The sequence below is a fragment of the Argiope bruennichi genome, chromosome X1 (genome assembly GCF_947563725.1).
Source record: "Argiope bruennichi chromosome X1, qqArgBrue1.1, whole genome shotgun sequence".
Lineage (NCBI taxonomy): Eukaryota > Metazoa > Arthropoda > Arachnida > Araneae > Araneidae > Argiope > Argiope bruennichi.
Window position 1 is genome coordinate 23,216,831 of NC_079162.1, and position 23,258 is coordinate 23,240,088.

General features: G+C 30.1%; 1 protein-coding gene across 4 annotated transcripts in view; it reads right to left on the reverse strand.

Annotated features, from left to right (window-relative positions):
- Positions 1–974: 974 nt before the first annotated feature.
- LOC129958200 (small conductance calcium-activated potassium channel protein 1-like) overlaps positions 975–23,258 on the reverse strand; it is a 603,543-nt gene continuing 581,259 nt past the window's right edge. For all 4 annotated transcript variants that reach the window (XM_056070473.1, XM_056070474.1, XM_056070471.1 and 1 more), the window contains 5 exons: positions 22,305–22,440; positions 7,763–7,873; positions 6,691–6,818; positions 5,670–5,739; positions 975–3,025 (listed from right to left, as the gene is read on the reverse strand). In XM_056070473.1, coding sequence (XP_055926448.1) covers positions 2,657–3,025; positions 5,670–5,739; positions 6,691–6,818; positions 7,763–7,873; positions 22,305–22,440 — 814 coding nt within the window. In that variant the 3' untranslated portion in view covers positions 975–2,656. The remainder of the gene's footprint in view (positions 3,026–5,669; positions 5,740–6,690; positions 6,819–7,762; positions 7,874–22,304; positions 22,441–23,258) is intronic.

Below are 23,258 nucleotides of genomic sequence, written 5' to 3' on the forward strand. Positions count from 1 at the left end.
AAATAAGTGTATAGGTCTGACTTGGCTGCAAAAAGGAAACCTAAAATACCCGATTCCAAATGAAACCTTAGGCATTAAAACGGTGAAACTCTTATATTACTACAAGATCCTATACTGTCTAAGAGAAAAGTCCTGCATTATCGAAGCTCCATAGATTTAGAACTGTTTTTGCATTGTTGCATATTTTAACAAAGCAAAATTTGAATATTTAAAGCAGAGTTAAAACTGCTCATTTTTTCAAAAGTTTATTTATTATAGAAAGTACGAGTTTTTGGCAAACGCTAGTATTACACCATCATATTTTAAAGCTTGTTCTTTGAGCTTCTTAGGGTTACTTTCATGCAAAATGTTTTACTAGGAAATTCAGATGTTTCATTAAAAGAATTAAATAATGAGAACATTTTTGCATATCCTTTTCTTTCATTATGAAGTTAAAATATTTTATTTCGCGATGAAAGACGTGTTTCATTGCATAAAAGAAATAAAAAAAAGATGAACAAATTTTCTATTTGATGTTTTTGAAATAATTAAGCTAATAACATTTATTTAATATCATGTGTTATTTGTTCATAAAAATGCAAAGATTAGTGTGTGAAAAAACGCCGATAGAATGTGCTTTTACTTTAAAGTAGAACTAAAAATGGTTTTAGATTGCATAGCTTAATTTAAAATGTGTTATAATTCAAAATGTTTACAACATGAGCGAGAGCTTTGCTTATAAGTTTTATATAAAATGTTTGTATTTCACTTCTGCTCAAAGTAATTAAAGAAATTCTACTTTAAAGACAATTCTTGTCTTCAGATGTTTTGATGTTTAAAATGTGGCATTTGTTTTGCGCATCATGAACCCTCAATATTTAGTTAATTATAAATAACGAAAAAAAAAAAAGAAAAAAAAAGCTCTGAAGTTACAGCTGATTTTAAGCAAGTTCATTATAAAACAAAAGTATTACATGGTATTTATATGTCAGACATTTTAAGCAAATGAAATCACTTATTGTGCTTGCAAATGGTATATTTGGTCAATATAATCGGCACCTCTTTCATATCACATTAATATATCGAAAAATACATTCTGCAGTCCATTTAAATTTACCTGCTGCTCTGCTACTGTACCATCTTTTATGTGATTTTACAACAGAGCACGTAAGTATCATCTTACTTGCTAAGCTTCACTCACATATTTACACAGGATTTTCCTATCCCATATTTTATATAAATATTTGAAACAGCTAATCATAGGGTACTAGTATTCCGAATAACCATTTCCAAGTTTTCACATGAATCTTGGAATTAAAAATTAGGAGTCTTGATCTACAATGCTTGCTAAGTCTCTTACTCTGTGAAATATATTAAACGTCTAAGCGTAAGGCAATAATATATATATTTATATATATACGACACGGTCTTCTGCAGGTCGCATCAATGAACAGAAACTTGCTGCAAAGCACAAAAAAGTCGCAACATAACTTCTTTACAAAGCAAGTGTCAACTGGCTTGATTTTTTGATCGAACGTGTATTAAATGTGTGAAATTCTTTAAGCAAAATAAGGCCTTTAGTTATGCGATTCGCTCCAGAGTTCTCTGAATATAAGCACCAGGAAGTTAGTTCATTCCGTGGACGTCGTTACTGCTGTAAAAGTTAGGCTGAGTGACAGTGTGATACATCTTGATGATTCTTTCAGAGTACTGTCTTTGGAATTGTTCAGCAGAGCTAATTTTTGGATAATTTCTTTTCTTTCACTTACGACAAAATCATTGATCTTATAATTTAATGCATTCTTGCTAAAGAACGTAACCACTCAATCTTCATAAAACTAAAAAGCACACTTTGTTTGCTATTTTTATTTCTAAATTCTTAATCCGTATTTACCGATCTTATTTTGAGTATGTTTCTCAGATACTAAGTTCACACATTCTGCCATAGATTATCTATTTTTAAGAATGTTGATTTTTTTATTCTGTTTCTGGGCAATTTTTGATTAAAATTTTATTAATCTATGAAGCAAAAAGCGGAAACAAATAATTACTAGAATAAAACTAAATAGTTTTCGAACAAAATACAATATTTTAAATTCTTACCATAAAGTACTGATTAAAAGAGATAAGCAAAATCTTTTTCGATTTATGGTAGTTTTGAGCGTGATTACTTAATTGCAATCAGCGTGATAGTTATTTTTTGGATTATTCCACAATAAACAATGAATTTTATGAATTAAAAATAAAAAATCTCAGTGTCAGTGCATTTAATTATTGTGCGTGCTTGTTTTAACATTCTGTACGGCCACATCTGCTGTTTTTTGCTGCATTAATGCTTATCAATGAAATTCATCACTCTCGTAATGAACTTTCAAGACCCAAATTGAATCAGCAAAAAATTCATCAACCTTGTTTCGAGCTATTTTTTTCTTTAAATGAAATAAAGATTTTTGTTCTGCAATTTTTCTTGTATTGAGATGAGTCTAATGACTTACATGTTGTGGAATAAATGAAATAAAGATCACTATTTCACAGTTTCTAGTTGAAATTTCGGACCTTTATCCATTGTTAATCGTGGTCCTGAGTTAGAAAGCAATATGCTTTCTTAAATAAGTTAACTCAGTAATTCTGATGAACACGTTCATGTTCATGTTGAATCTTCATTGAAGTAGAACGTTCAGTTTTCAGTAGATAAAGCGCGGGGCACTAAAGTTGGTGGAACAGGAGTCCTGTTACTACCTCCTAAATTCACTGATGTCCAATTGGGTCGATTTGCCAATGTCGCTGCATCATCAGGATGCAAAAATGTATGCCGACTACTTGGTTGTTGCGATGACGGTTGTCGCTGTTGGGTACCACCTGCTGGTTGACTTTCAGTGGAATTCATTGACGGAAGTGCTGACAAAGCTTTAGTCAATACATCCGGAAGTGCTTCTAACTGTTCTTGAATAACTTGGAGACGATCTTCTAAGGACAACACTCTTTCTTCTAATACCTCATGCCGTTGATTCATTTCAGATACCATTTCAAAAACAGAGTTCTGAGTCTAGGATAAAATATAAGAAAAATAGAAACACTTATGAAAAAATAACTAACACATATACTTCATTGAGAATAATTTAAATCCTTTGACCTATTTTTGAAAAACTTTAGAGATGTACATGAGAAATAACTATAGAAAGAATATAGAATATTACATTAAGTTATCACAAAAAAGCGCTGTCCTTCATGTTAATGGCAATGGAGTTTGAAACTTCAAAGAATTTATAGTTTCCAGAAGTGCTAATCACGCTTCATTTACGCAACAAAAGTAATTAAAGCAGGACTTACTAGAAGAGGTTCTTGCAGATAAAAAATATATTCTATATTTTGAGTAAAATTTATTTTCTATATATGCCTCTTGATATTAGAAAAGATGCTACAATAAAGGTGTCGGTATTTTATTAAAGATAAAAATTCTTTTAGATCCTGTCTGTTGAGCATTGAAGATAAAAGGATTATCATTTGACACTATTTCTTTTATTGAAGAGCTGCCTTAACTGAATTTTTTAGCGAAGAAAATATAGAAGCTAGAATTACTCCTCAAAATGAATAAGAGTCGTATTAAAATTATATGTAAGTAAAACATTATTTGGTTAAAGAAGAATTAAGAGTGACGTCCTTAAATAATTTCATAATGTTATAAAAATATTCCAATTTTTATATAGTATTATTATTTCTTTGTAAGAGTTATGGTCAGCAGAAGACGTAGTCCGAAGAGGAACGTAGAAAACAGGAAGCAGCGCCAGTGTGTAAGCAAAGGATGGTTATAATTAAAAGTGACCCTATAGAGATCTACGTAGAGCTCGATTGACGTACTTCTTTGAAACTTGATTTATGCATTGTATGGACCACAGAGGAAAAAAAACTAAAAAAAAATTATAATAGTTTAAAATTTGACCACTAAATGGTGCTTTTTATGCAGTGTAAAATGGTCGTCATGTAAATTAGGGCCATTTAAAAAATGTCAGTAGTCAGTATCTAAAATCATAATTCACTGGTCTTTAAACCGAATTGCAATAATGGTTTAGCTGCATTAAGAGAATGTCGACGCTTCAAAGGCTTGTGAAAAGTTCCTATCACGAAGAATGGATTGTAAAAGATAATTACTAAATTTGAAGAGAGGGTGTGCTACCAGAAAAAGGATGGAAACGGATTTCGAATGAAAGAGTAGAAGAATTAGTTATTTCTGAGGTTGAAAGAGTGTCCTGTTTCCAATATTCTTTGACAAGTGCTCAAGCTGTGTTACTTGTTTGCATCTCCTCTGGTCTAAGATAAGAAAAATTAAGACCCAGACCCAGAACAACGTATGGATTTTGCCTCCTGGTTTTTAATCAGAATAGTCGTTGACAATATATGACCTTGGGCACACACTTTATAGTCATATGAGATGCATTTTACCCTAGATGGAGCAGTGAGTTCTCAGAATGTCGCATATAAGGTCCTAACGTTGTACATTATCAGCCTCTGCATTCCGATTACATTACTGTATGGTACAGTTGTACAGCTGATTTCATTCTTCAGCCAGCAATTCATTCTTACTTCACAAAAACTCGAGTGTTCTGCGACCACTGAGCTCTTGCAAAATGGTGTAACACCCCATATTGTCCGATAAATAGAGGAATTGCTTTGTGTTTACTTTGGAGATGATTCAGTAATTTCGAAATATTTTCTGACTGTTTGGACTCTTCGTTTTCCAGACTTGAATCCCTGTGATTTCTGCTGTTGGGGATTCATTAAAGCATACAGAATCTGCCTGAAGTGAAAGCAAGAATTACATGCTGCTGCAATTTCTCAAAAAATACTTCATGATATACGTGATTGACGTAAATGGAATGCACACTAACAAGTGATGTGATTAAATAAAGCTTTATTTCAAATTTTTTTTTGTCCTTTATGAGCCTCTTCTTCAACTGGTAGTCGAAAATTGAATTATTAATTTTTAGATTTTTTTCCATGATCCAAATAATAAAGCACAAGTTTCAACATAATACGTCGACTAGGACGGTCTCTATATAAGTTTGAATAGGATCACTTTAATTATAACCATTCTGTATTTTGAACTCATTCAGCATTAGAAAGGAATTTTGCAGAGAAAGAATTTTTGGTTTTTAGTATTTAGAGATCATCGTAGGAAAATAAGAACCTACTGAACTCAAAAAATGTGAAGCCTGAACTTGAATGATTAGAAAAGAATTGATTTTTAGAACGCACATAAATTGAAATTATTACTTGAATATATCATTTCATATTTTCTGTACCTGTGAATTTTTACCAAATTAATTATATAGCATAAAGGTTTAGGTTTTTTTCCTTGCAAATGAAAATTATTTGGACCATCCAAATTAAAAACGAAGTTAATTTTGCTGCTTTCAATACGAATGTAGATAAAGATATTACCTGGAATATTTTGGAATAAAAATAATCAACAACGCTTTGAAATATAAGCAAAGATTGCTTTTGTATTCAGACGTGTTAGTTCCAAGGTAATGAAAATGATAATTTTTCCTATCTTTGTTACTGGCTTTCTCTTCGATACGGTGTATGATTAACGAAATATATAAGTATGAGCGCATTTTAGTATTTCTAATTACACAATCTAGGTAATTAAATAATGATAATTAAGCAAAAAAATCCACACAAAATATTACCTTTGCCATATCTGTGATGGTATTTGCATTATCCATAAGTTTTCTTTGATCCATTTTCACTTTCCTGAGACTATAAAAATAATGTTAATGCCCATTAGTCAGACATACAGACAATCGATGTAAATATCTAGTCTATGGAAAAAAAAATTAATGTAGAGTCCATGAAAAAAGTCCAAACACTCGAAATTTTACGAGGACAGAAAATTTAGAATTTATGCTACATAATTACATTGTTGAGATCAAAATATGATATGAGAGTAAAAGAGCATTGCTGTATTGAATATCATTTGAAATTAATAAATGATTGAAACAGAAATTATAAACGAGCTAACGTAACTTACTAAATGATTAAATCAGAATTTTTTAAGGCTTTACCAACTTCAGAAAAAAATAAAAATCTGTTATATAATTATGGTAATTGTATAGACTTGCTATTCCGTAATGCTAAATGTTTTTTTGCAATTAAATAATCGAAATTTGCAATGAAATAATCGAAATCAATTCTGTTCATCGTTTTTTGTTCTTCCTTGAAGTTCCGATTGATAATGTGTATTGAACATATGCTTGGTTTTAAATGAATGCTTGGTTTTTATTTTATAATCCAAAGGAGTGAGTGTAGTAGCCTCATTTTGTGTAGACTTTTAATGGATTACAAAAATGAATATCGTTGACTTAGCAACACAATACAAAGCCGAGCTCTCCGGAAAGGTATTGCATTATAGAAATGGTAAGATTATGTTGATAGTTACATTGTTTGAATATTACGTCTTCTAATTTTCAGTAAAATATTTGAATTCTTTGCAACCACACTCATTCTAAGCAATTGATGGTGTTTATAAATGTAAATCACAATGAGAAATGATCATGAGTGAAATTAGACTTAAGACATGAGAATGGTATTAGGTTTCTAAACGTATGCTAAAACGCAGGTTAATAGTGGTAGTATTTTTGATTATCAACACCCACCCACACGCCCAAGCAACAGAAACATATTACTATAAAGAAGTACAGATCAACTTACCAGTAAATAGCTAGGAGGAATTTGCGTTGATGAGCTCTAACTTTCGACTGGTTTACCCTCTTGTCGAGTTTTGTGTGTTTGTATATAAGCCATGTTTCTCTGAGAACGTTGGCGGCAGCATTCCTTAACTTTAAAGGAAACAAAAATAAAAATCATTATCATTTCTGATTTTCATTTAAAGTTTAAGGTTAAATGTTAAAGTGATGGTTTTATGTAAAAATGCCTTTCTTGACGGAAAGCTTGAGATGAGTAGGGACGCATTTGCAGGTAATATATACGTAAATAGGGTGATTAAAAAAATCAATAGACTTTAAATGCAAGTGAGACATTTAAAAAAAATCACTTCTGCATAGGGATGGATGTGCGTATTAACTAATAATGCGCGTGTGAACTAACAGCGCATTGATTTATCTGAAGGTAAATAGGCTATCCAGTCATAATTGTTCCATTCAAAGATTAACAAATGTAGGATGCAGTTAGACAATTGTCTTTACATAAAACATAAAATTACTTCGCGTGACAGCTAATGGGAAAGAGAGAGAGATTTTTATTGTTACAATTTTTTAAAACAGAGCATGTTCCCTCATGAATTGTTTACACATTTTAACGAAAATTATGTGAAATTAAATCAACAATCCCAATAAGAGAAGATGACAGTTGATATAACTTCCGGTGCTAATGCCTAAGCAGTTCTTGGTATAAGGGCTGTTTGGAAATCTTGGACATGACACATCGTTTATTCATTTTCAGCCTGCCTGTTTTCTCAGAACTGTGTAATTTTAGAGTACTTTATATACGCTTTAGATTGGAATAATAATGAAAGGAGTGGTCGATTCACTTTAAGCCAAATAACGTCATCTCGAGTGGATATGTGGCGTTTCCACCTGTATATTTCTATGCAACTAAATTAATTTGGTATATTTGAGTGGATCTTTTATGCTTGTCGATTTGTACCATTCGAGTCGTTCTGTATAAGAAAAGTAGATTTTTTTTTTTTTTTTTTTTTACTTTGTCTACTCGCTATTGATTTTAATAAAGGATAAAAATGGGAATAGTCATTATATTTTCTCACCCTTTTGGTCAGCTGAGTGTCCATCATGAAGTTGTGGACGTGCTTCTCTGCTCTGCTCAGCTCGAGTTTTCGGGCGATGACTGCAACGACTAACGCCGTGCACCCGGCGCCCTGGAAAAAATAAAGCTTTTAAGAAGTTATGCAAGCATTGTACTTTTATTAAAATTAATTACATGATGGATTCAAAACCTTTCATGCACTCAGTGTGTTTAATAGCCGCTTAAAAGTTTTCACGCGCATACATTTATAAACTTTTGAAAAAGATATTAAATAAAAATACAATGCAAAATTAGTTGAACGCTATAGCAGATTTTTTTTTACATGGGATGTCTTTGTTGCAGAAGCTATCCTATTCTTAGCATACATATTTACATATGCGAAACAAATGTAGATTTATTGCATTCTTAAAATGCACGTTAAAGAATTTCGTAAAAAGAAGCCTTTTTTGATATATTTGATATGATTTATAGAAATAATTGGATTATGACAATGATGATCAATTTGGTCAGACCTGATAGCTGGATCTTCTGTAGATTACCTGCAAACTATATCAATCTCTTGTATTCTATCTACAGTAAATTATTTTATAAAGATTACCTAATTTTGTACCAGGCATCTTCTAATGATTTATATGAAGGTTGAAATAAAAGGAACAAAATATAAATTTTACCTAAATGCTTGACATTTTTTTGTTATTTGTACTCATCAGCAATATCAAGAATCAGATAAAAATATAAAACTTGAGTATCATTAACGAAGTTTAAATATTTTTGTTATTATTTAAGAAAATAAAATACTGTAGACTCTCCATTATCTGGATCGCATCTAGTCCGTACTATTCGGTCTCAAGTTATAAAACAATTCTCCTTATTAAAATTAGCAAAATGGTTAAAAGAGAGAAAATTTGCCAATCATAGACTTTTTGCAAAACTAAAAATAGTCGATTTTCATTCTTCCATCTTAGACCCCTTTTTTCACTTTAATGTAGCATAATCGCATCAATATATGGAAGAATTAAGCCTTTGTTTCAATTTAATATTTTGTTTTTTCTAAAAGTGTATGCATTCTTATTGAACTGTGTATGCGATTTTATTTTTCTTACAATTAAGTTAGATATTATAAAATTTACCTAAAAACGTATTTAATTTTTTTATTCCTTTGGACTTCCCTTTTCTGTAATAAATTTTTAATACATTACTTTTTTTTTTATAAAATTTGGTCTATATTAAGAGATCTAAAATATAAATAATAGAGGATTTTGATATAAAAGTTGTGATTTTAATAGTATGGATGGAATAGAAAGTGAACTTATATAGAATTCTTTTTACCCAGTGTTTTTATTATCCGGCCTGCCCGTTCGCCATATTAGGTTAGAGATAGAATTCTACAGTATTTTTATACCTAATTTAAGAAGGATAAAAATTTAATAGTGTCAACCATATAATTACAGTCGATACGACATTGGCATTGACTTGAAGCGTTTGTATTCTTTCAACAAAGTCATCATCATTGTGTACAATTTGTTTACAACGATGTAGAAATCATAAAACATTTTAAGGAGTACCAATACTGTTTACGGAGTGATTTTTTGGTTTTAAAATCTTTAAAACAGTTCGATAGCTAATGTCACCAAGGGCTTCTTTCTGTTTTGAAAACAAATTATTATCACAGGGACTTAAATTTGTATACAATAACTATTAGCTTCAACAAACAAGAAAATCAGTCATGGGTTGTTACCGAAATTTTTCAGAGATTCTTAAAAGACAAGCCATTCCATTCTAATCATTAACAGATTTAACATTAATTTAACCAGATACTGGTTTCTTACGATTTATATATCTCTAGAAACTAGTTTCATATTATGCTGATAACTTCATTGAAGGCTTATAAAGTTTCAAACTGATACAAATACCATATCGCAAGTAATCATATGGTTTCTATTATTAAATTTCCAACCCACGTAATATGTTATTTATTGTATTTTAATCATAACTATAGAAAAATTTTAAAATTTTGTACAAATTTTTAAACAAAAGTATCACTTCGTTTCATAACGATAAAGTTTCTCATCAGAAGTAGCGATTTCAATACGATGTCTACAAAATTATGATGAAGTGTATTATATTAATCATGCTAATGACATAAATGATTTTGAATTTTGTAGGCACAAAATTATTATTCATCACGAAATCCTATTATTAAAAGCCAATCAATTTACATTGCATTGCTAATGAGAAAAATAATAGATATGATTGCAGATTTAATGTATCTACATTATGCTACAAAAAGATGCTACATTTTGTATTCAAGTAATTAAACTAGAATGATAGTATTTCAAAGATACTGATGAGAAATTAACTAATACTGATAGAAGCTCACTTTAAATGCTTATTGATAATTGCACTAAACATATTTTTTTAATCATTTGTCAAGGAAGTTTTGACGGTTTTAGAGTATTTTAAGGCTGCTAATTTCCAAACTGATGCTACTTTTCAGAATTATCTCTTGTTTCTGAAATAATGCGTAATGCATGCGTCCATCATTTTAGTGGAATATGAAAAAGTTTCGTAGAGCTTTTACAGTAGCGAGAAAAAGGGCAAAAGAAAAGGCAATTTAGTGTGCTAGTGATATGGAGAGAGCTTGTCAATCGTCATGTTGAATGTTTTTTTTTCTGTCATGTGAATATGAAAGGCTTTTATAATCACAAGAAAAGTAAATAAGAATATTACTTTTCTTGATTCGCTTAATTGATTTTGAATCAGTATGGTGATGTGTGCCCCACAATCTGCTATCAGAAGCATCAGTATTCTATTTATGTTTATCTAAAGATGGTCAGTTTCCGATTGGGGCAATAAAGTAGATATACGAAGTAATCTTGTATCATTTGCTTGTGGTTAAATAGGACACATGATCACTGAAAAAAACTGAAATGGCCTTTAGAAGAAATGCTGATTGTAGATACAACGAATATTATTAGGGAAGCATTGGTCAGTAGAATTTAGATAACTCTTCTACCATTTTATATAAAACTTTGCCAATGAAACATAACACTCAATAAAGATGAAGACTATTTTTTAAAGTAAATCGTATCTGTGCAGAGCAGTGAAAGGCTACAAGCAGGGACTTTTGATGGTCCTTAAATTTTCTCTTTAAAGATTGAAAGTTTTATGAAACAAGAATAAAAGTGAGTTGTAAAGCAAATAGATCAAGAAGCGTATCGCATAATTTATATTTATGTAAAGTTTTTGACTATTTGGACGTAAATTTGGATGCATTTTCCACTTTTTTAAAACGAAAGTCGCTTGTCTATGCAAGAAGCGGTATTCTTACTTGCAGAGTAAATTGCATTCAATCCCTCCCCCCCCCAAAAAAAAAGAAAAATTTTATCTTTATTATGTTTAATCGAGATTAAATATTTTGTAGAAATCAGAAATAAACATAATGGAGTATATTTATATTTACATGTTTCACATCAAGTGCCATGCACTAATTTAATTCTGGAATAATTACACATCTTGGAGGAACGGAGAGGACATGGCAATTTAGCGTTAGATTATGTAAAGTTAGATGTTAGATGACATGTGTAGTTAAGTTTGTCATTTGACTGAAACCAAATGAATTGACTATTTTGTTAAATGATTAAAGAAAAGAGATCAGAACTTATTCCCTTGTATTTGAACGAATTGAAACATAAATGCTCGGATATTCATTCAGAGACAATTTACGGGTTCTTATTGAGATAGTAGAAAGAGCAATATATACATATTGTTAATATAAATGCAATCTTTTTAGATTTTAGATTTTCAGTTTTTGATTTCATTTCTAATCAATGTTAGGCATTTAAAATTACAGTAAAATAACTATTGTAATTAGACACTTGAGGCATGAAAAAAAAATACCGCAAAGCCGCAGAACTGAGAAGTTCATGTAAAAGTATTTTTATTTCTGAATTTAAGTGGCTAGGAAAAAACATCTTGCACTTTTGGCCAATAAACAATAAAAAACCATGAGATCTAAATTTTTAAACAGTCCTTTGGTCCCTAGAATGATTTATTCACTCTTATGCGGGCCCGTTGAACAAGCAGTTTTAGCACCTAAGAGCTATGGTTTTACTTTGGAAGACGATTATTCTTGTTTTTGTGAAGAAAAAAATGCTATATTGTTATAAAATTGAAGAAATTTCTAAAATCAAATGATACTGTCACAAGAATTCGATGTGATAATGAGAAAGAGTATGCGTCAGGGGAGTTATGGAAGGTTGCAAGAAAGTAAGTGTTGATATTGATACATGTTCATTGTACAACACTGGACAAACCTTATTCTGAAAAACACCTATAAATTATGTACGGATGCGTTTCTCACCCTAACTTGAAGGGCCAATAAGAAGTAAATAAAAATATAAAAAAATGTTAATTACCTCAAAATGAAAATATTTTACAGAAAATACATGAAAATGGATAGCCAAAACTTTGGCTGCCATTAAGAGGTTTGGAAACATTTTATATAAATATAAGGGATCCATAATTAGTTGTATAGATTAGCGGTGGAATAAACGTGCAGCAATTTAAAGACTTTAAGGGTGATCACTAAAGAGAAACGTGCCGAAATTATAAGGTTATATGACCAGCTTAAAAGTTTCACGAAAATAGCCATCGAAGCAAATGTTTCCAAGAATACAGTCCTCAGGGTGCTCAAGACTTGGAGCAGGAAAACAAGGAGGAAGATCGGATGTCCTGAAGCTTTGTCTGTCCGTGTTGAAAGGAATATTAGGAGCATGACACTCCAATTAATAGGACAAGGTGAACTGGTATTCAGCGTATCGTAAAGCCTCGCGCCGAACTATTTATCGAATGTAAGCTAAACAAGATTTCAACTATGTAAGACTCAAAAAATAACTGCCGTTAACGCCGAAACACAGGGAAGAGCATCTCAAGTTCGTACGCAAACTTATTGTCGAATACATGGACTTCAAGCAAGTGGTTTTCACAGAGGAGAAAGGAATTTTCCTCTATAGATCTGACAGCGTCAATTCATACGTCGAACACAGAGATGACACTGTCATCGCACCGTGTCGAATGAAGAGTAAAATGGGCGGTGGCGGTGTCATGACTTTAAGTGCCATCTTCAGCTTTCGTAATCTCGTGATAAAGGCTGTTGAAGGTAAATATAACAGCTTAAAATATCTTAATGACCTTCGAACCACTATCATCCCATGATATTACGGACAATTTAACTCGGTAGTAGCCAACGTTTTGCCGATCTATTTTCATGAATTTTCTGTAAAATATTTTAATTTTGGAGGTATTAAACAGTTTTTGATACTCATATTTGCTTCTTATTGTTCCTTTAAATTAAGTCGAAGAGCACATATTTACATGATTTGTAGTTTTTTAGTATTAAATGGTCTCCAAAGTTTTATCCAGCAATGTATATTCCTAAGTTAAATGGAATTGAAGAAAGAACGATAAGAACTCCTTTGAGCCAGTGCTATGTTGTACGATTTCGATCCAAGCATCTGTTTTCTTATATAATGGAATTCTAAATACTAGTATCAATGACTATGCTCCTGACTAACTGAAATATTCTATAAAACCAGATTTAAGTAAAAAATGAATTTTTGGATCTGTTGTTTATGTCAAAGTTGCTGATGGCTGAAATAAAAAAATGGGATACAAAATCAAAGAAAATTATTTGCTTTGGATATTCAAGTAGGGAATATAATGGCTTGGATTTTGTGACAAGAGGGGTTACCATTTCCAGAAAAGTCAGCTTTGATAATAAGAAGATAATTACTGATAAATTATGAGATTCCGGAACTTGAAAAGCAAAAAAGACGCTTCTTGGTGAAGAAAAAGGAACCGAAAATGATTAAAAATTGATAAATTATTAGTAACTCTGGATCTTGAAAAATAAGACGCTTCTGATTTTGAGGAAGAGAAAGTTAAATAAAAGAAATTGAAACTGTTATCAAATCAAAAGAATTTGGGAAAGAAATATATGAGATATATCGAGAATTTTGAAGTTGAATCAAAAGGAAAGAAGACCTCCATGAAATATTCATTTAATGAAGCTTTGCCGCATATGAATATTTAATTTATGATGACATTAAATTTTTCCCAGAAGAAAAATCTAATTGGGAGACTGCCATGGATGAAGAAATGATTTCATAGAGATAAATAATGTTTTGGATTTAGTCGAATTACCTGAAAAGGAATAACAGACAATTGCCTGTTAAGGTATTTTTAAAAGGAAAAGAAAGGTAGTCTGGACACCCACGTTATTATAAATGAGGGAATTAATTAGACTGAAATATTTTTCTTCAGTCATCAGTGTCCCACTTTTAAGACTGGGTTTTGTCCTCATCCTTCAAAGAAAGTTTGCATTCTTATGTCATGGATTTGAAGACAGCATTTCTGAACGAATATTCGGCTATATATATATATATATATATATCGTGTGCCATACTCAGTGTTAGTTTGGTGCTTTTTTCTGTCATTGGTTAATCTCTACCTAGTTTGTATGATTTCGGGCTTTCTTTTCATTAGGTGTATATGACTATGCTCGTTGCAAATAACAAATAATTGTAATTTTCGATTTGTGGTTGCTTAGAAATAATTTGAATACTTAAAACTTTTACTTCATACGTTACTTACTTTCTTGAATCTTAATACTTTACTTGAATACTTAAACTTTTGATGCTTTTAAATTTTAATTTCGGATTCACAAATATACTTTAATGAAAGTATGTTAAACTTTTGTTCTGTCATAGATAATTTTTTGTCCCAAACAATATTGCAAATTGTTACAAAAATTTTAGTAGAAATTCTATACCCTACATTCAATATTTTAAATTTGATTTCACTTAATTACTAGTCAAGCATGAAGGTGATTTAAATGTTTGATAATGATTTATGATTCATTATCAAGTGGAACTGAATAGTGTAAAAAAAAGCTGAAAATATCTCTTAAAACTGTAATGGTTATGCCAAGAAACTCAATCAGAAACCAAATTTCCAAGTTCACAATTTTTTGCTTATAAAATACTTATGAATTCTTCAAATAAATACAGAACTGTTACTAAATTATTAGAAAATGGAAATAATCGAAGTCTTGCTCAGTTAGAATACTGAATTTAGTGTGCCATATTTCATGTTTGTTCACGTTACAAATATTTGCATTCTTTTAGCCTTTGAATACATTTATTATGGAATGCATGATGGTATATTTCATATTCTTATGTTTTATTTATTTCATTTCTTCAATTAATGTTTATTTTTGAATCTATATGGGAGTTATTATGAGAAGGGCCAAGCAAAGAAAATGCAGCTCAGCCAGCCTTTCTCGTCACATTGTACTACATATGTACAGCGGATCCCAGTAGGTGGGATAGGGATACTGATTGCTTTCTCATATTATTTTCAGGTGCTGCCCAAATGTACAGGCGGAATTTGGTGGCCAAATGATCCATTGTAGTTTATGACGCACTGAAAGGTTGCAAGGCGATTGTCGCTTCGTCAAAACTATGCCTGGACGTTCGATACTTCATTTTGATTCCAGCAGAAACTCTTCTTAGACGTATGTTCATCCGGCACTCAACCGTGAAGCTAATTGTGCAATCAAATCTCTGAATATGGTGAATTCATACTAGCAGATAATATCCTTGTAAATTTGTAAAATATATACATTTGCCGTAGATTTGAATGGCTGCTGTGCTCAGTGTTTTCTTCGTTATATCAATACACATTAAACCAATGCAAGGATGTTTGATGCATGGCGGCAGATTTAATTTGCAGAAAATCTCAAACTCACCCGAAAACCGGAATTACCATACCCATAATATCTCAGTGACATTTTTGAAGATAATACTTTAAGTTTGATATTGCAGAAAATAAAATAAGATCAGTAAGTATTGTTTTAAATTAAATAAACGAAACACATTTAGGAAAATAAAATGCATACATTAAAGATGGCATGAACGTATTTGTTTACTTCAGTGGAAAGAGAGAGTTTAATTCGCCATCGAAAATTGATGGATCAAGATTAAACAAAGGAAATCCAGACGTCCTATTTGAAGAATGGATGAGTTGTTTACTAATGCAGTGGATCGAAACTTTATTCTGGGAAAACTATTTAAATTTTAATGACGCTCAAGGATGTTTTATTTTTATCTAAGAAGTACGACCTTTCCATAACTATGGAGTATAACTTTTTGCCCATAAATCATTGGGAAGGTGATAGGGCTCTGATAAAAAGTAGAACGCGAGAAGAAAATTGAATAGTCGTATAGGAAGAAAAGTCGGAAAAAAATGCTAAAAGTGCACGAAAGATTAAAAAAAATGTAAAAAGTCAATTTTTTTTGGCGAAATAAAATGATGAATGAGTTTTATCATGATAATAAATATTGTCAACTGTAGCCGTACGCGGCTCAAGAGTAAGTCCAAGCGTTTGAGAATTTTACTTTAGAATACGACAGCTACATAATTATGCTAGATTGGTTTTTGTGAAATTTTTTTTTGTTTTATGTGCATTCAACAATGTTTAATATGAGAGCTATTGCTTAGTATTTTATGTAAAGTGAATACTTTATATCTATGTTTATTAATACATATTTGAGGTAATGGATTTTAAATAAAGAGAGTCTAGAATTTTGTTATTTCCATTTCACTGATATTTGAATTAAGAATAATCCATATTTCAATTAAAAATATATTTAAGAATCAACCATGATGACTATATACATACAATAATAACATATAATATTCATATATAAAATAAATACGCGCATTTACTGATCTTACAAAAACTATCGATCTTACTAACTATGCTACTATCGAAAGAGAATCGCTGTTCTTGGAAAAAATACTATTTGGAGCGCATTATTGTGTTTAGTTTTCTGCATCACGAATTCGCGAAAGAGTGAGCTCGCGATTATTTTCTATTAGCGTGCTTGCACTTAGTGTAGTCAAAACAAAACAGGAAGAAAACTGAAATCAAATCAGGTAGAATTTAAATATCGAACAGCCGCATTACCAATACGGCTTGTTATATATAATTGTTCAAATACTCTTCGAATTAGCGAAAATAATTATATCTTTAAAATCGTTAACTTCACTCCAGTTTCGAATTAGATTTGAGCAATGAAAGGACATGAGATAATATGAGAAAATATTCAGGTCTTACGATTTTCTTTTATTTAGCTTTAACTAGTTAGAGAGAATGTAATGAAATAACATAATGAAATTACTTTATAACGCATACTCAAATGCAAAATCAAAATTTTTGATTATTTCAAATTATTTCTGTTACTTAGACAAGATTATTTTTTCGATTGTAGAGTATCTGTGATTGAAAAAATAAGAAATAGTGAATTTGCCTACTTAGAATGACACTCCTTTCAAATATTTTTGTACTTTTTCTAGTTTGTGATTGGGTTATTATGAATTATCAAGATTATATTGTTGAAGATAATGACAAAAATATTCAACTATATTCAAATTATTGCATGTAACTGTATATTCGCTTAGATTGTTTTTTGCGTAGCAATTTGATGAGCCGCATGCTTAATAATAATGAATATTTTTTGGGCTTTCATCTTTCTGCATTTAAAACAAATACAGAAAGAGCGCAGATTATAAATCAAGAAGAATGCGACAAACTAACAGGAAGACCAAGTGCACCATGGTGTACGCAAAGATAAAATATCATTGCTCCCATTTTTTACCTGCTCACACATACTTTCTGAGGACAGAGTATGAACTGAACATGAGCTATTACGTAATTTATATTAGAAGTACAATGCATGAGCTTCCTTATGTATGCTATTATACGAACAAAATAGATACAAAAAATTTAAGAATGAATTAAAAAATGAATACATAGACAGAATTTGAAACGATAAAAAAGAACAGGAGATAATATGAACTATAAGAGTAGTTGGATTATCCTTTCGTAAAAAATTATTTTTAATATTAAAGCATTTGATTTCAGACGCTAAATAATGACATCTTGAAATCTTTCGGACAATTAAAAAAATGGTTGTAATTATTACCTCATAGAAAGCTAATTGGACAATTGCAGAAATATTATTGATTCCAAAAAGATTTTATAATAACTTGACTATTTAAATTTATTAAAAAATTGAATTTTGAAACTCTTTTCCTGCAGCCTCTGCAATTGAAAGAAATTGTTTTTTACAGTTTACTCAAAACGGATGTATGGATAAAAACATTAAGCTAAATATCTTATAATGTTATACGAGAATCAAACTAATGATGGGCCATTACTATTTTTGACGGTTTTGAAGATGAGAATTTAATGATTTCAGAAACTATAACTGCTTTTGTTACAATTTTTCGAGGCAAAACTATAAAATTGTGGATGTTTGAAAAGAATATGGAATTAACATAATTGGTGCATTGGATTTAGTTTCGATTCTTACTGAAGACATTAAAGTCTCGTTTATCTTATCTTTTTACGTCCCAATCGATATTTTTGATAAAATTTCTTAGATGGTACAATTTAATGCTTGACATTCAAGAACAAAGAAAAAGTTTCATTTAAATTTTAATTACTGTTTATTGAAAGTGAAGCAAGAGTCTTAAAAACTAAGCTGACACGGGAAAGTGTGTTTTAAAAAGACCTGTCATGCATTTTTAAGGCTATCAATTCTACTTAATACACAAAAACACGAAAAATCGATACGTCGTGGTGTTATTTTATTTTGCCGTTAGGATAATTAAGAGGTTAATTTTTCCCTATTATTTTTCATACTAAAGACCTCACCGACACTTGTTTTTCTCTTCATGTTCTGAGAACAGGCCAATAAATTAAAATTTCGGAGAAATACTAACGACTCTTCTTTTTTTCATTAACTGGATGTCTTTCCGAATTGACATTAAAACACGCTCTAATTATTTTTTTCGAATGCTGTCGGAGAAATCTTTTCTTTCTAAGAAGAGTGGGTGGGGGAGAGAACAGCGATCGTCGGTGCGTCTATTACAGGCTAGATGTAACGACTTCTTTTCTTTCCGCCAATGGAAAAATAATCATTAATTTCTTCTGGTTATACTGGAAGGTGGAAAGTAGTTCTCGTTTTATATCTTTCCTGGCTAGTAAGAGAAATAGAAGAAAGGAACGACGCTGGTTACGGCTTAAGTAGTAACTGATTTGAATTATTATTCTTTGTCACTGTGCTTCAAGGACTAGGTTGAAATCTAGTTTTAATTATACACTGATTTTGTAGAAAAAAGCAAAAAATGATATTTTATTCTCAAATAATATTCATTATAGTTCTGCATTCATTGAATAGTTTTCTATCTTTTGGAGAAAAAATTGTTTCCTTTCAGAGATAATTTTTTTTAATTGAGATAAATCTAATCATCGAATGCATTTTAAAATAATTTTAACCTATGTATATTAAGTAGGCTACAAGTAAATCTTTAAGACAATTTATGCTCTTCCATATTTGTCCTGTTAGGTCACATATGCCAAAAAGAAGTCAGGTTATTTTGATGGGAAGTATCGCAGAATTATTCAAGCATTATTTGCGAGATATATTCTGGATTTATTCTTTACTGCGTCATTTATAAAGCTGACGAATCGCGTACTATTTTCAAAAAGATTGCTGAAATTCTGTCTGCACGGTGATTTTCCTTTGCTTATAAACATGATTGGAAGCTAGGTCTCTGAAAAAAGTGTTTCAAGAAGTCTATTCCTCCCTACTCTTTTTTCCAAGGGCATGACAAGCTTCTTTACTCGGCATCATTCAAAGCAAATTAGTGCGTAATAAAAAATGTTATCTTAACATGCGAATCTTGCTTTGTAGAAACATTAAATAGCTGTAATTTGACTAAGTGGAATTAAGAACAACTAGCAGAAAATTAAGCAATGCCTATTTTTTATAGTACAGGAGGGATGAAATCAAAATAAATATTTTTGTATCATATGTAACTTCCGTTTCAAATCAGAATTTCCCATGTTTCAATTACATTCCTCAAAACTAATTTCAAGATCCAGCTATGACCTTTACAGATAGACAGTTAAAATACATACCATTCTTTTACGTAGACTCTTAGTAACACGAAGACCAAATGTTTATGGGGAACCTACCTGGAATGCTTGCCCAGCGTATTACAAGTATATAAGGTACTTGAAATGAATCAAGTGAAATGAGAATTCTCTGTTTATCCAAAGCAAAGCATGAGGAAAACTCAGATAGTATTTGCTAAATTTTTCTTTTTTATTGTTTTATTCTAAAAAACGAATGTTCGAAAATAGATAGAATATTTGTGAGAATTGCGGCAAAAGTATTCAGTAAAGCATTCGATGGAGTTTCTGTCTTATTGTCAATTTTCTAATATGAAGTTAATTCTTTCAATCCCTAAAGCTAAAGCGTGACTATCAGCAGAAAGTTGAGCATTGAATAACAGCACCTATAACATATTTACCACATATGTATAGTTTTCAGCCTTTTCTGATTTTCCTTGGTTTAAGAAATACACGAAATGATAATTTGCATTTGAAAATGTAATAACTTTTAAAGTTACCAAGGAAGTGAACTTACCTTCTTGCACTATTTATTTAACTCACCTTTGGAAAATTAAAACCTACAGTATGACCCTGAATTCAGTTGTTATGAGTATATAACAATTAAAAAATATAACTTACCTATATGAAGGATAGATTTCTTCATTTTATATTAAATAATAAATTTCAAATCTGATTATAATTAGCAAACTCTATTTTGAATTTGCAACATACCTTTGAGGAAAGATACATTTGAAAAGTTATATGAAAAAATGCAGTGAAGTATTTTTTCAGAATCTGATTAAACATAAATAATAGAAAACTATTTTTACTAGAATTTTAAGTTGAGATAATAATTAGCAAGTATATTGGACAGTTATGAAACTTGTGTTGATTGATTTTTTTTATGAAAGAAGTTACATTCTATTTGAAAAATGTATATTTTCAGATAAAGTGTTATATATTTTTTAGTTAAATTTATGGATGTACAAAGAATAAAATTTAAACAAAATTTTTATGCCTGCTTTAACTATATTAACTTATGCAACAGAATAATTTTTCATTACAAAACAACATACATTTCAACAAGATAACAGAATAAAAACAAAATTCCAAAAGGCGAATTCTTGAATGAAAAGAATTTTTTGACAAATATACAGAGGAAATTATAAAAAAAATAAATAAAGTGATACAATCACATCGGGAAAACACGAATGTTAGTTTAACTGAAACCCATGCAGCAATGCATATTTATTATGCATAATGATGTAAAACTAACCAATAAATATTAATATTCATCTTAAATAATAAATATAATTACTATTTTAAAGTATTGATAATCAAAGTTACTTTTAAAAAGTGCGGTATATTTTATTGATATATTATTCTATACTTTTATGCATTCACATTAAAACTTAAAAAAAAATGTGTATAGTAATTAACGTGTATAAATCTAGAACTTGTATTGTTGACTTCTATTATGGAAAAAAGTTTATCATTTAATGTTTAGCTAATTACAAGATATAAAAAACTGCCTAAACTATTAACTTGTCTCTCATTCAAACAAGACTTAGAAAAATAATAATAGTTCCAATCCAATTATATGTTTATAGAATATTTTTAATATTTAACGAGATAAGATGCTTCCAGTTCTTATTATTGATAATAATTTTCAAATGATAGTCAATATTTAAATCAATAAAGGTAATTTGATTTTAATGTCTAAAATAAATACATGCATACAAGATTACCAAAAGCATTTAGATGGAAAGAGAAATAAATAAATTGCCTTGTCCGAGAGATGCAGAATTTTGTTTTTGCTTTCATGGAATATATTATAAATCCTCCGATCTATCCATTACTATTTTGATATTCAGCAGATATTTTTTGTTTGCCAGTTTTGTGACTGAAATTTTTCAAATGGAATGCATTCTAGGGCACTTAAAAGCTGAAAAATGGCTGTTGAATTGGAATATTTTCTATCAGTACACCACATATCTTCTATAGAAGCTTTTTCAAAGCAATTGTCACAAACACATTTCCAGAATACATAAATATTTTTATTCCGTGGCGATTTTTGAGGACACATTGGCAGAATATCTTAATTTTATTGTATTAGTCTATTGACACTTTTTCATATGAAGCTAATTAAATAGAAGAGCGCAAATTAAAAAAACCAAGACTTTTTGAGACCGGTTCATTACAAAATTAATTTCATATCATTATATCCCTGAATTTTTTTGAAATCCTGACTCTGAAATCTTTGCCCATGTTTTAAGAATGCATCAATAAAAATGATGATCATTCTTAAAAGTTAATTGCGTGTTGCCATTTCCGTTTTTTTCAGTAATACAGAGAATCCAATTAGAAATAATTTAGATCCACGGACAAAATGCACAATTGTGGCTTTTTGTATTAGATTACGAGTTGAATTGCTTAATTGCTGAAGTTATAATTTAGTTATTTATTGACCAAACTTTATCTTTGAATATGATGAAGAAATTTGTTGAATACTTACCATAAGCCCCGTGCTGACAGAGATGCCGCGGCCACAGTAAGTGTTGGGCACTATATCGCCGTAACCGACTGATAGAAAAGTAATGGCCGTCAACCACATAGTATTAAGCAAGTTGGCATGCTCTTCATCGTGATACCTGAAAAATGACGACTAGAATCAAATTTCAATACCTTTTGGTATATACAAACAGGAAAATTCAAAAATATTATTTGAAAATGTCACCAAAGAAACAAATTTATTTCCATTTTCGTAAAAAGCTAAACAAAAAAAAAAAAAAAAAAAAAAATCCTATATTCCCAAAAATATAAGCTCCTTTGTTACTATTCCGACACACAATATATTTTTTTTTTGCAATAGCATATGCTATTTTCATATGTTATAAGTTTTTTGCATAAGTTGAAACAAATTTAATTTCTGGAAGGCAGTCATTTAGTCACTTTATTTCTTTTGGACAATCTGTCAAGCTATTAATTGTATATTTTAAAATTAAAGCAAATAATCAATCCATAAATATTATTAATTGTTTATCTGCATTAATTTGCAACATACATATTAAGATTTATGTCTATTTAAAGAATTGCAAAGAAAAATCGATATATGTTAATGTAAAAATTGCAATTAATTAATTCATTTAAAAAGTTATTTACTATTTAAAAAGTTTCATCCGAATAAATATGAATTGAAAAACAGAACAAGAACTTGTATTATCATACCCAATTTTTAATGAAATACATTTTAATATAATTTTCTTCAATGAAAAAATGATAGCTATAAATGTAGAGTTAAAGAATATTGCAAAAGCGATTAAGGTTTTAGAGTAAATCTGCAGCACACTCGATTATTGAAAATATAATATTGTTGCGCGCATTATTCATTACAAAATATGCATTATGTATTTACAAAGTACTTATTTTATTTATAACGTTGTAATGAAATATAACTAGGCTTCAAACT